Genomic DNA, 15,922 nt, shown 5'->3' with positions numbered 1-15,922 from the left:
ACACAACAGCGCAATCCTTCTGAAGTGTAGTGAAAGAGCTGGTGAAGGACACTGGTAGAGCTGCTGTTCGAGGCTGTTTAAAGCAGAAGAAAAGATTGAGTTTGTCCTTGCAAATCAGATAGTGAGCATTGTGACTGACCTCACCTTCTGTTGGGGAAAAAAAATCTCAACAATGTGCTGGGGTGGAAAAGAATGCAAGACTGTTCACCTTTTTGGTTTTCATTTCATGTATAATGGCATGAAGGATTCATTAACAATACACATGCACAATCATTACACATATACTGTATATAAACTTTCTAGACTACCAACTTTCAAAACAGGGAAAGAGTGAAGAACGCCCTTGCATACAATGGTTTATGCATCTTTTGTTCTGTTTTGTCCATCCTGAACAGAAAAGCCTGTGGACTGTAGATCCGACTGTCACATTGCTGCTGACTAAGTGCACAGAAGATGCAGGCAGCTGGAAAACCTTTGGCTCTGATAAAGGGACAAAATGAAAACAGAACAGCCAGTGAATGTGTTTGCCTGAAGGTCCAGAGAGTTTGGAGGTTAAATCACACTTCACTGGTTCTGAATCATGGATCAGCCTCCACAGGCTGTGAGCTAAATGTCAGAGAAGCCACTTGTTAATCAGAAATGCAAAAAGTCATTTTTTTTTATTTTTTTTTTACAGGAAACAATTTTGAATGAGAAAGTAGAACACAACAAAATAAATCATGGCTTGTGCTTTCTCTTAGAAGTCGACTTGGTAGGTATGGTATAAGCCATTCTATTTTCTTCTGCAGACGACTTAACAACCCATATGCTTTGATATTTTATTTGCGTTTATATTAAGCTCTTTCTTTGATATTATTTTCTTGACTAAAATGAAACTTGTTCCAGTTTTTCTTCCCGAGTGAAATTAAGCTCAATTATAGAACAAAAATGTCCCATTCAGTGTGTCAGAAAACCCAAGTCAGCTCTTATTGACAGTTCTATTGTATGCACGCTTTCATTAACTGCAATTTCCCCATCCAGCCTATTTTCTTTTCTTTTTGTGTTTTTTTTTATTCAGCCATGCCCGGTAAAAATACTGCTTTCATTCCACAAAGCAGGTGACCTCCGTGCCCCAAGAGATTATCAATAATGGATTGGAAATAATTTGGTTCTCAGGGGAAGGCTTTGAGAAAGAGAAAGCATATTCCTGATCCTTCCATTATCAGAAAACCATGTGATCCCAGTAAAGGTCTTGGCAACGCGGAGTCTATCTCCACATACAGGGTGCAAAACAAGACTAGACCTTGACAACAGCACCAGGTCCTCACTGGGCACAGACACCAGTTAGCCTCCAGAGACCAGAGTGATATTCCCCATACGTCATTGAGATCATAGTAAACCAACGTTACAAAATGATCACATTCCAATTTAGAGTTTAATTAGAGTGAATGTTGCACAAAGAATAAATACATACGTTCTAAGAATCTACTGTATGGGTTTATATTGTAGTGAATATCCACTTAAACCCAAAGAAATAAGGCCCTACCTTTTTCCTCAAATTAATAAATACAGATTCTTCAGAAAGAAAAACATTTTCCTTTAACACCCGATCCTCTCCTCCTACAGATGTAATTCTAGGTAAACAGTTGGGGAAGGCCAATAAGCTGCGAATGTTTGCAGCACAACTGTCACAAACACTTTCAGCAAGAGCCAGATACTCACTCCATCGCCTTCCCTGCTTTGGAGAGCTGTGGAATTTGCTGTATCCCACCACCTTGAACTCCAGAGATTTCTGAGCAGAGGAATCCTGCTCACTGACCAGCCACTAAAGGAAAAATCGAGATGCTCACCCACCTACTTTCATTGGAGCTTTCATACCAACGCAGTGCCTGTGTGTTTCAGTCCAACATGACCCTAAAGACATCCTGTTAACACACCAATTAGGAATATGACTCACCAGAGTGCTTCCTGCCCACTCACTTCTGCTGAAGAAAGATATTTAGAATTCAGTCAACTGCTCTCTGACGGGTCAGGATAACGGAAAAAACAGACCTTTTCTGTGTCTCTCTCTATGTCAATGCAACGGGAGCAGAGATGCACTGGGTGCCACTGGATTCACAGAACAGCTGGCGGACCATATGGAAATACTGCCCTTAAGGTTTAAGCCGAGCGAATAATATTCATTTCTTCTAACAGAAAAGATGTGAGATACTTTCTTACTGCCATTAGAGTCTCAGTAAGGGTCCATTATGCACCCCACTGACCAGATGAATTGTGATGTGTGTGGAAAAGGTCTAGTGCATGCAATGTGGTGGGCATATAATTGGCGAGTCTCCCAAGTACATCTTCACCCACGTACCTGAACTGCAGCATGTGAGGACACAGAATTACTGTCCCCAAGCCGGTGAGAAAAGAATTAGGGATCATTCAGTTACATGTTTAGTACCAGGGAAACAAACAATTTTCTTCATTGACCCTAGATTGTGGCTGGGAATCCACGACCATATTCACGACATCCTTGATTGAACCTTCTACTGTACCATCTGTGAGAATAAACCATGTGAATGTTACACTATGCTCGGAGCGCTCTCTTGAGTATCATTTGACTTCTACGATCAAACCCAGCTTGATTGAAACATACTTAACTTGAGGGATGCCGACGCGTTATTATGCGAATCTACTTCTTGTTTCACAGATGCTTACCTGGTGATCTTCCCTGTGCGAAAATCAGAAGGTTGTTCAAAATTTAGCCCAAAGGCTGCTGCCTGACACTAAGCAATAATAATCGCTGTATTGACTACCTGTGAATCATCATGTTGTCTTGAGGTTGACTACATCTCCCTAAGAAGGTCTTCACTGTTAAGGCCATTAAGATCTTCAGGAGCTTCTTATTCCAAATGTCCAGAGCACTCTGTGAGACTGGCAAACCCTGAGAAAAGCACTTCTGAAGAAGAAGTGCTCAAGTACTTGTGTAACCTCACACTGTACACGTCTTCAGACCCTACTCTAATACTTAACCACGGAGAAGATAAAATAATATATTCAGTTGTGACTCATTACATTCACACACACATTGCTAATTAAAAAGGCAACATATGGTAGGAGCATTAAATATTTCACAGGGGAACTAGAGACACTCACAAGCAAAGTTTGCTCAGTAAAGAATAATTCACAATTACACTGAGCAACGCAGCCTGAACACCACCTATGGTCAAACTGCATTTCGTTCTTCCTGATCTACAAGGTCCATAACCAGCCCAGGACCTAGGTTTAAGGTTACCATGTCTGTCTGATGTGATATATAAACTGAAAGTTGAGAGACCGTGACAACCTGGAGATTTAAAACAGAGGTTTAGACTGTTTGAGGTTGCAAGTTCAGAAGCCTCACATTGTACCAGGTAACTGTCCTCCACTCTTGTCCTAATCAATTTACTTTTTCTTTCCATGCACGACGAGAAGCTTCCAGATCTTTTTCTGCGCAGTAATAAGCGTCATGCTAACGTGCTTGAAAGGGGGTGGCGGGATATTGCATCTCTTGTTCACGACTTAACACCGAGGCGCTTCAAGCGGGAAGACCATCAAAATCGACCGAACAAAATGTTGATTCAGAACCGGGAGCTGTCCGCGGCCTGATTTAGAACTGCACAGCGCCTCCAGTGGGCAAGATGAACTTTTAAACCCCAAGGAGCCAGACAGGAGAGAGGGTGAGTGTGTGTACAGTGTGTGTGTGTGCGGGTTAGACGGGGAGGGGAATGAACGCGAGGAGCGATAGAGAGGGACGCTGATTCAAGGTTCATGCAACTGCATATCTTAAAAACACTCAGTGACGTTGCATGAGAGGCGGAAGGTTATACTTTTTCCTCAGAAAATCAGATGCAGGGATGTCGTCACTTTTGGGGTCGAATGCTGCGGCACGTTAATGCAAGGGCGATGATGTTCAAGGAGGCGGAAAACCTACACTTGACTGAAGACTAAGTAACGCAACCTAAGACATCTTCTAACAAACAAGAAGTTAAAACTATGCGAAGGAAACTGCGTTGATGTCCAAGCGTTAAAGTATTGCATTCAGACGAGGAAGGTCTGAGGCAAGACAGTCGCATGCCCGCTAGTCTGCTTGTGCTTTCGAGAGAGGGCAAAAGATCTCCTTAACACTACAACCACGATACAGTACATCCTCCGCTGTCCCTCAACACAACCCTCCCCCGAAAATGAATAAGGACTGACGAAGGACGGGAGCAGATGCAAAGCGCGAGTAGCTCTTTGGTTTTATGCAAAGTTTTCGAAAAGACGTCTTGGTTCGATCTCAAAACGGAGCAGAAAGACAACGGTGTTTTCTTCAAGGTTTTTTAAAAAAAAAAAACACACCCTTTTCCCCGTTTTTTTTCCCCTCTCTCAAGCAGTCAGGCAAGCAAGCCTGTGTTTCAGCGTTTTAAAACCCTTGTGTAACTCGGAGAAGGCAGAGTTGATCTGAGGAAAAAACACGCCTGCACCACAGCTTTGCGCAAACGACTCACCTGAAGAATTTTTGAAAAGGTAAGGCGAATGTTATAATAGGACTTAAAACATCACTCACCCCGTTCGTTTAAATCGCATCATTCCCCGATGTGCTCTTCAACAAAGGAGTGCAGTAGTGTTTGCATACCCTTTGAATTGCAACAGTCAATATTAAAATGCGTTTTATAATCGACCGTCGACGTCTCCTACTTTCTCCCCCTGTCTTCTGTATTTGTTAATTTGAAGTATGCGGGTAGTCTGTGCTCCGATATTTTTATACACGTTTATTCATATTTTCCAGTTTTAGTCTGTACACGCGAAAAGGGCACAGACGCAAGCCTCCAATGAGTACCACACCAGTGCTCCAGAAGCGTACGGACGCGACAGTCATCATTACCGAGATTACACTGATGTTTGTTTCAGTCGCAGCGCTGACTGGGTTGATGTAAAATCGCACGGCTGTGAGTTGAATACGTATAATCTAGCAGGCTTGACGCTGGTCTGGGACAGGCGATGGAGGGCAATGAGCAGCGAGATTGGATTTGAAGTTATAGATAATCGTTTTGTCGTTCGCCCGGGTGAATAAAGAATGGCTTGGTTTCTCCCGATAAGTAGACGCTATGTTAAAAAAAAAGAAATGAAGAAAACACATTATTTATGCTGCCGCTTTTTGCTTGTAATTTGTTGTTTTAGTTTTTGTAAGAATAATTAGAATAACCAACCTCATTAGTGAATTACGACTAACAAGTGCTACCAGACTAGAATATTACAGGCTTTAAAAAACATCTAGATTGTATGCGTGTTTGGTATCACGTTTCTTCACTGATTGATAGAAAATGTCAAAGATAACTGTTAGGGATTTCATTTCGTTTGCATCTGATGGGAAAACCACTTAAATTTGCTTACAATTCTTATAGTTCGAATGTTTTATTAGGGAGCTATGATTATACTGTCATTTGATACCTTTCTTAAAAAAATCAAATCTACAAGACAAAATAAAATTGAAGGAACCCACATGAAGTCCTTGTCCTTACTCTATTTTCATGTCCATTTTTGTAACCCTGAGCGAAAATCATACCATCTGCTGAGGCATCACTAGGGCTCTGAAAATGAGCAACAGGATTTCAGAAGATTCAAACAGCAGGAGAAAAACAAACTCAAGTGCTTATTTAAGTGCACATCTAATAATAATGCCTTGTGTTTGAAGCACTTTGGGATGTTTTAAGGCAAAAGGTCTAAACTCAAGAGAAGACCCAACTCATCTCGCCGACGTTCAGCTCTGCCCAGGTGTTGTATTAACTGTGGTTGTAAGTGTCGTTACGAATCCACCCTTCACTGGCAGAGTCAGCACAGTATCCTGCACACACCTGTATCCAGTATCTCAATCCCTGCCAGGCCCCTCTCTCCTGGAGCCCTCCGTGCACATTATGGTGTACTTTTATTGATCAGACCTGAGCCCCGTCATTCAGACGCATGTCGACTTGCAGGAGGAGATATTTACTCATCACTTGCACGATTTAGTTTTAGGGAAACCCAAAAAAAGTTGCATGTTCCAGTAGCTGGCACTTCGCAGGCTAAAGGTTGCTGAATAAATAGGTCCCAATAGCAAAAGACAAAAAGTATGAACTTTTGGTCCCAACAAGCACACACAGCGTTAATAGAATTACTATTAAATGAAATGTGGGAAAGCTTAAAATGCAATGGTTCTTTAACGAGGTCAATTTGAGCTCAGGAAACACATTCATCAGATGATAGCCCTTCTCTGAGGAGTGGGAGGGTTTGGAAATGTAAACAAAGCATGAACTGAATGAGCAAACAGCGCAGAAGTGATATCCACATGCTCTCATCAGATATTGCATTAATTCCGATTCGATTTGATGCTCCTAATTATTCCAGCCTGTTTTAATTGCAACACACTGAGCAGTTGTGCTGATGGCTTTTCTTGCTCCGTTTCAACATCCACAGTGTAATTTTGTCAAGCAGTAGTGTTCCGAGACTCCAAGTGAAAAATGAGATCTTGCATACAGAAATGCATGCAAGCAAGCTCATAAAATAGCTTGTTGGGTGCCCACACAGATCATTACACAAGCGCAAAAACTACAATAGTGTACAAATCCCAACAAGTAAGAAGTCTTTGATTTGGAGGATTATCACAGAAAGCAGAAGGAATAAGAAAGAGGAAGTAACACTGAGTGCCATATCTTTAGCAGGTTAAACTGGAAGAATATTAGGCTGTCAAATGTTGTAAGAATACATGACTGTGACCAACACATAAATGACACTGGACATAGTCAGTGTTTCAGTTAGTTGAGGGTTTGCAACCCTAGGCAGACTGTAGGAAAGTGTAAGCTGAATCTTGCACATTTTCTCAACAGTTTACAACCGAGGAGACGGATCACTTTTCAGATGGAAATTTCTTTGGAGTCTCATGCATATCCCTTTGAAATCAAAAGGAGGATTGTTTTGTTTCTTTGTACGAAAACTCAGGAGATGCTGCATAATTCCATCATTCTTATTGAAAAGAAGCTGAAATAAAATGTAATAAAATATCAATGTAAAACCTAAAATGTCAGCAGAACACTGATAATGACTGGAACCAGTAACCCTCTTGGCCATTGAGAGGATGCTCCTTCTCACAGACACTGAGCTGAAAACATCATGCAGTAGGCCCTCAAAACTTTAATTATCAATACCCTGCCAGGGCAAAGCTGGACAGTAATATTAAATGTGTGGCAATTGTGCAATTGCTGCACAATTTCAGTACTGTGCTTTCTACATTTTCTGTCCTTCATTTCTAAATGCTCTGCAGTCCTGCATAATCCTCGCCGCTGAAATGATCCTGCATAAGAAATTAGCTCTGAACTGATATGAGTAATTTTAATACAATATGGTTGGTTTCTGAATACCAATACCCCCCAGATATTTGAAGGACAGACATTTGATGACATCATCTGCATTAGAATGCACTGATTGAAGTACTCATTATAGTTTAGCTCAAAAGATGTTCTGTCTGCATTTCCTTTCTTCAGCTTGCTGGTTGAAATACAGTATGGTACAATATCATTTCAGCTTCTGTACTTGTTACCTTAGGTTCCCAGAGTCTTTACTCTTCCACTGTAAAAGTCCTAGGGCAACAGTATTATTGCCTTGCAGGAAAAGGGCAGCTGTGATAAGTGTACTGTCCTTTATGCATATTTAACAACACCACCTTAATTAACTATGTAAGCACACATCCAGAAATGATCTGAAAACAGCAGAAATAAGTACAGTAAACATCTGCATAGAAAGCTTCTTTTTAACTCTACTTATGCGAGATGACTTTTAAAATGAGGTGGTATTTATTGCTATCCCAGCTGTCCAGATGTGTCCCTATAGCATGGTTCCCAGTCCTGTCTGTTGATTTTTGATCAAGTTCTTAAATCGCAGCCTAATTGATTTCAGTTTTAAATCTGGAGCATATTTGCACATTTTTCTTCAGCTCTTTACAAACGGGATCCGTAATTGGGTGTCAACCCAGTACCGATTTCTGAGTTTTGAAACTTCTCTCATTCAGGTGGGTTGCCTGACATACAATGGATCTCTACGGAATAAAACAGAGAACTCGTTTTGGGTGTTACTCCCACTATGGGCGTGTCTGTTGAATTACCGCGCCCACTATGGGCCTGTTTGATGAATTGTCAAAAATCATCAAGCTGCTGTAAAAGTAATGGTACTGTATGGGACAGTGTCATTAAACTTCCTGGCCTTACGTCACAGGGCAGGTCAGAAGGACCTGCACAGAAAATCAAAATGAGGTGCAGAACAAGTTTCTATTTAAGAAAGCTTCATATTAGAGTTTTAAGATGAAAGCTATCTGTGAAACAGCACACAGAAAAGATTAGGTTATATCTAAACAAAGACTGGCTCCATCCCCAGCTCGCCCTGATGGGCAGGTAAGGATTTGTGTGAATCAAAGGTGAGTCAGGGTCTGTCGCCCGACAAAACGGACAGTCAACAAGAAACAAGAAAAATGAGTTAGTGTTAGTGTGGAACCACCACAACAATAGGTAATACACAGGAAATACTAAAAACAAAAGTACAAGAACAAGAGACATCTAATACACAATTAAGAATAACAACAATGAGGACAGGTATACTAAAAATGTGCTTTTCTTTATATATGCTGCAGGATGATGATGAAACGGGATTCCAATGATATAAAACAGGTAAGTAAAGAACGAATGTATGTGTATGAAAGATCTCGTACGAGATCATATGACAAAAAAGCCCTTCATCACATAAAGAACTCATACACAACCACTTCTAAACCTTGGTAGGTGTCATGACCCATCGGGGATGTTTAAAAGCGTGCAAATGAATATGTACAAGCTCTGAAGACTGAGGAGAAACGCAGTTTAGAAAGGCTTTTTTAACACTTTAGCCCCAATTTTATTTGTGCCTTTTCCCTTCTAAATTCAGCCTTCCCTATGCCAGAGCCTCCCCACAGCAGATCTACAATTATTGTCTGGCTGGTTTAAGTATCAGAAGTTCTTTGCAGGCAAAGCAGGTAATACCAGGGCCTAGGAAAAAAGAGGAAACGAACAATTTAATTTCACCCCGATTCCCTGAAGCAACTTGTCTCCCTTCACCAGTTCCATCCCAAAAGACTCAACGCACCTCTTAGGGCAACAACTAATTTAGCCGCTTCCCAATAAATGTACCAGGCCCTTTCATCGAGAGCAATAGCTGGGCATTGTTTTACATGTAATACTGGGACAAAACCCAATTAAAAAGATTCAAAGAATAATAGTTGTGATTGATTGCAAGCGACGCAACCCCGTATATAACAATTGCGGCAGTGAACGTAGAAACTGCACAAAATACGTCCACCTCCCCTCTGACCCCCCAAAAAAACAAAGAATAAAGGACAGAAATACTTGGAATTTGTAAACTTACCAAGTCTAACCTGGAGGGGAACGAGGACAGAATCGGTCAAGAAGGCAGAGTTCTCTGCTCCAAACTGACTTCCTGCTGAGCCCTGCTAAGATCTTTAACTGGATTTTCTTATCACATTTAGAATCACATTGCTAACGTATATAAACCTCTAAAGCTGTAAAGTGTTTCTTTAAATCAATTTTCAATGTTTAAATCTAAGCTTTGCTCACTGTCATGGTTCAGGATTGTCATGGCTTAGTAATTTTCTCCTTTGCTTCCTCACTATCTGCTCCTTTTGTATGTTCAAGCTTTGATCACCCCTAGCATTTCCATCAAAGCATGCTATGACATGAAAGCTCAGTATCACAGGCAGCGTATACACAGGCCTTTCACACATCATACACTGTACTCCGGCTACTGCTGTTTCTAATGGTCTGCAGGTAACTGTGAGCAAAATCAACAAAGGGTGAACAATGCATGATTATTTACATCTTTTAAGATTTTAGATCTTTTACTGCAGTACATTTTGTATGGGGCTTTGTCCGATTTGCGATTCATGTTTTCTCAAAAGAGCGCGCAATACTTATAATCCTGGGGGGGCGAGGGCACCACTGTTCCTCTCTTTAGATACCCTGGCTCTTAATTCATTTTCTCTCTCCCGTTAGCAGATGTGCTCCCACTGAGAAAAGCAGATGTCCGCCGCAGGCAGCCCGATTTTCCTGTGCACCACCCTCAGGCAGTGCTAGAGAGAGCCGGCGCGGAGGGATGATGTTCACGGATAAAAGCACCACCACGGTGCCCAAGAAAGGGCCGAAGAAGAAGAGGAAGAAGACGAGGCCCCAGGGACTTCCCTCCCCGGCCCTGTGCTGCGCCTGTGGGCTGTGCATCATGCTAGCGGGCATCAACATCACCCTGGTGGGAGCCTTCGCCTTCGGGACCTTCATGCCCGTGAACAATCCGCCCATCATCATCGGGCCCATCCTGCTGGTGGTGGCGTTCGCCTTCTTCGGCGCGTGCTGCGTCTGCAGCCGCCGCCCCCCCGCCCAGAGCTCCCGCAAGCCCAAAGTGGGGAGCAACTTGGGCCTCATCCACGCCGGCAACACCGCCTTCGAGATCGAGATGAGCGAGCACACGCTGCAGGACACCACGGCCGTGCAGCTCAGCCCCACGAACTCCCCCTGCTCCTCGCCCAAGTCCAGCCCCGCCCCCGAGGGCGCGCGGGCCTGCAAGCTCTTCACCATGGAGGCCAACGGGCCCGCCGCCCGCTACTCGGCCGGGGGAGAGGCCGTCCAGCTCAATCTGCCCCGAGACTTGGCCGCCACCTAGCACACCACCGCGTGTGGGCTTTAGAGGAAAGCGCGTGCAGAGCCTCCATCAGCTGCGGATACAACCGAGGCCATGTGGCCGGCCAGCAGTCCAGCGAGCGACGCACAAAAACAAATAAAGACACCCACTACAGCAGAATGAGATTCTGTCCGATTTAGCCACATGATACCACGCGAAATGCAACTGGGACCTCACACCCGAGAGCGTGCTATCCCGCCTTTTGCGGAAGTGAAACGGCCGACCAGCACGTCTGAACTTCTGAAGCAGGAGAGCTCGTCAGAGAAGGCCGCTTTCCCTTGGCCTTCTGATGGATTTCAGGCATTTAGCTCTTGTCTAAAGATACCGTGGCTCCTTCTGTGCTTCTGTGATGGCGAGTGGAGGAGCAAAGTGCATCTCCAGTATTCTGAGGCAGAAGCACCGTGTCCAGGGCTCTCCATCCCTAATCCTGGAGAGCCACAATCCAGTTTTATGGGACGCTTTGTTTAAAGATTATTTACCGATTATGTACATTAAAGATTAGAAACCCCCATAAGATACTGGTGAATCAAGCAGGAAATCTGTTCAATTAAGAGAACTCTGAACTGTCCTAAATGATCTCTGAATGAGGTTTAAATGACTTAACAAATCGCATGTTCAATCTATGACAATGCACTTGCTCCATATCTTTACAAATTGGTGATTTAATGATGACCTCCCCTGCCCCGGGTACTGGGGTTCTTCAGGATCAGGGTTGGAAATCTCTGTTGTGCTTCATTTGTACAAAGTTCCAGTCAACAAAAAATATCAATCTCCTATGGGTTGGCACATTTCACTTAGTCCTAAGTGTCCTATGAAAAGTCCTAAGAAACTGTTCCTCAAAAATGGGATTATGAAAGCCTCAAAACACATCTACCAGATTCAGTGTGGTAAGAGAGTACAGTACATTGTGAAGAACAATATTTGTATACAGTGAGACAGGACATAGGTTGTTTACAGTATACGTTTAATTTGTCTACAGCTTTGTGGTTTATTTCTTCATGTCTGAAAACTGTTTTTTGTAACCGACATATACTGTAAATTTTCATCCGCTAACGTAAAAATGGGTAAATGTCTACAACTGCCTTCTGTACTTGTTGGTCACCCCACAGAAGTTCCGATTCCTCACACTGCAGGATCATGATCCCGTGAGCTTCATTTCTCAGCTTAGGTTCCTTATATTTTTAATCGGACTGAGGTGTAGCAGTGGTCTTGTGAACAAATTGGAGTCTCGGGAGTTAATGCAGGTTTGAAAACATGTTCGGTTTACACTTCCATGGCCTCTAGGGGCTGCAACAGTATTGGATAGGAGTGCCTAGACTGTTGTATTGGTGCAATCAGATCAAAAATCTATAAAATCACAATAAGACCTATAAAACCACGGTATTAAACATCTCGTTTTTTTTAACTGGCCACTAACATGCTTCCCCGTTTTATTTCTAGTATGTGCAGAGAACTATGAAGAAATAATTTTATCAGAAACATGACGGAAGCAGTCAAGGAGAAAATTAAAATACAATAAATTGCTGCTTTCGTTTAAAAGTGCGCAACGTAAGTTATTAGACTACGGGGGTGGGGGTAACTTAAGTGGATACTGTAAGAAAACACATTCAGCATAATGGTACGCAATTAAATGCAGAAATCGCTATGAATACTGGGATATTGATTAGCCCTGCCCAGGATTGACATAGCAACCCCAGTTGGACACATGCCTACCCTCCAATTCCTCCTACACTCGTTTACTCTCCTCAGTATGTAGTTGTAGGGTTCATAAGCATATAAAAGACAGAGAGATACTTGCCAAACGTAACATTAAAACATCATCTGTATGTCTAATTACCTGTAATATAACACATACTGCCACAGTCAAGTTAACATGGGGCTGGGGGCCGATTTCAGCTTATTGCGCACTAGCACAGTTTATAAACACGATAACGATGTTATATAACCTTTCCAAGAATTAGATGGGAAACCACTATTTTATTAGGCTGAGTTTTTGCATAAGCAACAGGCTATTAGGTTTTAACATCATCTAATTTTCTGCCAGATCTCCATCCTCCAAGGATTTGTAACAGATTGAGACGCAGTAAAACAGCATAATAATGTTGGTCTTGTAACAGAGAAAAGATACTTTGAACACAGTACAATAAAACACAGTGGCAGTAATTTAGTCAGACTCATCAGTGATACAAGAATTCTCTTTGTTAAAAAAAAAAATCTTGTAACATCCATTTGGATGTAAATTGTTAATTGTCAGAAAAGATCAGATCCCTCCTCGATATGAAAAAAAAAATCTTTTTAGAAAACTGCCAAAGGCTCCTTCCTAAGATCCTAGACTTGTTAGGAGACTCTTAGACTCTTAAGCCCAGCAAACATGTTTTTTTTTAATTAAGTTTTGAGTAAAATGCTGTATAAGAATACAAATGACTTCTCAGAATAGGATCCAGGCACCTCTTCCCAAGCCAGGAAAGAGCTCACCTCCTAGACTGAAACTGCAGACACCATACTTCTCTGTGATGACTCACCGGGGACAACTACCATGACTCTCCGATACATGGCTCTGCTCAATGAGGTATTTGATTGTGTGTTGCTTCACAAACTCTCACAAAACAGACCCCTATACTGATGTTAAGGCCATCCAGTCTCACTTCCAGCAGTCAAAAGAGAGGTTTGCAACTGCACTGTCATCCGATAACAATAACCAGTAAACTGGTGGATATTCTGCAGGTGGGGCAGCACCAAAGCTGTGATAACACTGGAGAATCAGAGGAAGAGATACAGTAGCCCTGTTTAAATACCATATGTTTAAACTGGAGAATAGAAGCCAACAATCTAATTTACTTATCCTTGGCTTATTAATTAAAAAAAAAAAACATCTACCATCACCGGGTGGACCAGTGAAAAAGCATAAGGCACACGGGATGCATGAAGGGGCTGGTACAGTACATGGCAGGGCAGCCTTCTTATGATCAATCTTCTCTGCTATACTGACCGACAGCTCATCCTTCAGGTGGCCAGAAAATTAGATGCTTTGATATCTTTGACTTCATTATGCGTGTCTCTCACAGTACAGGGCAGAAAATGTTTTGCAGAAATCCCTTCGCCCACGTCGAGTGGGAAACTTCCTGCGTTACCCAGCCAGGCTGAAGATCATCTATGGTAGCCCGTCGGGTTTGACACAGCACATGAAGCTGAACAATTTGCCTTTGAGCTTCACAGCTCATAAAGCAGTGTTTATCTCATGGGCTGGACTGTACTCACTGCTTCATTGTTAAACTTCCAGAGTTTTTTTTGTTTTTTTTTTCCCCTCGGTCATTGTACATTCTTTTATGGACAGTCCTGTAGTTACAACATTTGCTTGGATTTTTTTTGCAAAACACAGTTGTGTTACATGTTGGCTTAAAAGAGCTGATTTATTTTGCATTTGGTCCGATATCGAATGATTGAATTGAATGGAAGAACTGTGGAATGTACTTTCTCTCAGCTAGTTAGTATAGTTCTGCATTTGTGCATGTTTCATTGATTGCCTTTAATTTTATGCTTAAGCATCTGGACATTTGCTGTTATGTTGTCGTCTTTTTACATCTGATCCCATGTTATCTGTTCAAACTGCTGACTTCTTTTTTTCTTGCACTTCTGCTTGGTAATGATCTGTTTTATGTTACAATATGTCCTGGTCACAGGTAACCGTTTGGCCATCGCTGCTGTGGTTTTAAATCTTTTTGGAATTACTTCATAATCTTACATCCGGGAAAGCAGATGTCTCAATTTCCACCCACAAAAATATCTCAAGCTTTAGGATTTTTATCTTTTAAGACAATTCAAATTCAAAATGGTATGACTTCAGAAGACCCCATTTCTATACGCAGAGTATACACCTTATAATGGACTGGTGTTCTGTCCAGAATGTATCCTGTCTTGTACCCAAGATGCCCATTGCCTGGAGTGCTGGGCTCCAGCTTACTGCCATCCTACATTTGGTCTAAGCAGTGATCTGCATGCTATACAAATTGGCCTGTGCAAAGGCAATTGGCTGCCTTTTATTGCCATCTTTGTTTCTGACAGAAATATCTGTACGATCAATCATCAGCTGGCATCAGCATCACGCCTCTTAACACACAGGGGTCCACATATCTTATTCCACCCAATGTTCAAGATACTCTCTTTGTTTTTTCCCCACTTATGGCCTTACATTACACATGTACAATATTCCTCAATTTCTATACCTGTGATCCTTTTTATGCATACATGGCATATTCACGCACACTCACGATTCCTGAAAGACTATTTTTAAATATCAAGAAAAAAAATAAGTAAAATATTAGGAACCCCTATAAAATATACTCTCTCTGTGGCTAGGAATCCGTGGTTGACGTCAGCGTTACGAGAGACTTACAACAGCTTTTGCTTTTGCAGCCATAACAATCCCCAGTACTACAAACTCTCCTGGTCCCCACTCAACCGCTACCGTCATCACAAATCCAACTCCAGGTAATCCCGCTCGAAGGAAGGAAAAGCATCATTTGCATGCCTGTGCCTTTAAACCAGCACGCAGAAACATTTTTACGAGAGAATTTGAAAATCTGTCCGCACATTCAGAAAGACGTACGTGAAAGCCAATAGTCAATATTGCTTCCCTACTCTTTTTCCATCTCCTGCGACAAGGCCAGTGAGAGATTTCAGGTCCCCTGGGTAGGGTGACTGCCTTAGCAATCAAGGTCTCCTGACAGACCATAAAAGGGCTTTCTTAATCTGTATCGAGCTGTCAACAAGAGGAGTACATACCCCTCCGAGACACCCTCCAACCTTTTGGGCGAGAGTATTTTAAAAAGTATTTTTTTTTTGTGGTATTCAAGATTTCTACCATTTCGCTAGCAAGATCTTTCTAGAAGATACAGCACGTTTTTATACCGGACTACAAAAGAAACATATCTAGCATTTTTCTGCAACGTGAGCTCTGCATGAACTCTTAATGGACTCCAATGTGAGGGAGCTGCACGTGTCATTGACTGAAGAGGTTCTATAAGAGGGATGTGGTAACATGCTGTTTGTCAGTGAAGGCGAGCCAAGGCAGGTCAGAATGCAGTGGGAGAGATGGGTCTCTTCCTAATTTGTGGTTAATAATAAGGGCTGTACATACGGACTAAATGTTATTTAATAGTGCAATTGTTTATCACTTTAGAACAACACAGAT

The 15,922-nt window shown here is 42.1% G+C and overlaps 1 protein-coding gene and 1 long non-coding RNA gene across 3 annotated transcripts in view; one reads left to right on the top strand and one right to left on the bottom strand.

Moving 5' to 3' along the window:
* Window positions 1–15,922, bottom strand: part of LOC107078330 (uncharacterized) — a 44,444-nt gene that overhangs the window by 22,828 nt on the left and 5,694 nt on the right. The gene's annotated exons all lie outside the window — the stretch shown is intronic.
* On the top strand, window positions 3,689–14,126 carry tmem275a (transmembrane protein 275a). 2 transcript variants are annotated; one of them, XM_069193971.1, is made up of 3 exons: window positions 3,689–4,512; window positions 8,642–8,678; window positions 10,056–14,126. In XM_069193971.1, the coding sequence occupies exon 3, from the start codon at window positions 10,153–10,155 to the stop codon at window positions 10,711–10,713; it is 561 nt and encodes a 186-aa protein (XP_069050072.1). In that variant the 5' UTR covers window positions 3,689–4,512; window positions 8,642–8,678; window positions 10,056–10,152; the 3' UTR covers window positions 10,714–14,126. The 2 variants fall into 2 exon arrangements, with proteins under 2 accessions (XP_069050072.1, XP_069050073.1); XM_069193972.1 differs by having other exon boundaries at window positions 10,053–14,126.

Source organism: Lepisosteus oculatus, chromosome 9, assembly GCF_040954835.1.
Source record: "Lepisosteus oculatus isolate fLepOcu1 chromosome 9, fLepOcu1.hap2, whole genome shotgun sequence".
NCBI classification, from domain to species: domain Eukaryota; kingdom Metazoa; phylum Chordata; class Actinopteri; order Semionotiformes; family Lepisosteidae; genus Lepisosteus; species Lepisosteus oculatus.
Note: the sequence above shows the minus strand (reverse complement) of the source record. Positions and strands in the feature narration are given on the sequence as shown.

What these genes read in the sequence shown, in the direction of transcription:
- tmem275a (XM_069193971.1), top strand. Translation starts at nt 10,153, where the DNA reads ATGATGTTCACGGATAAAAGCACCACCACGGTGCCCAAGAAAGGGCCG.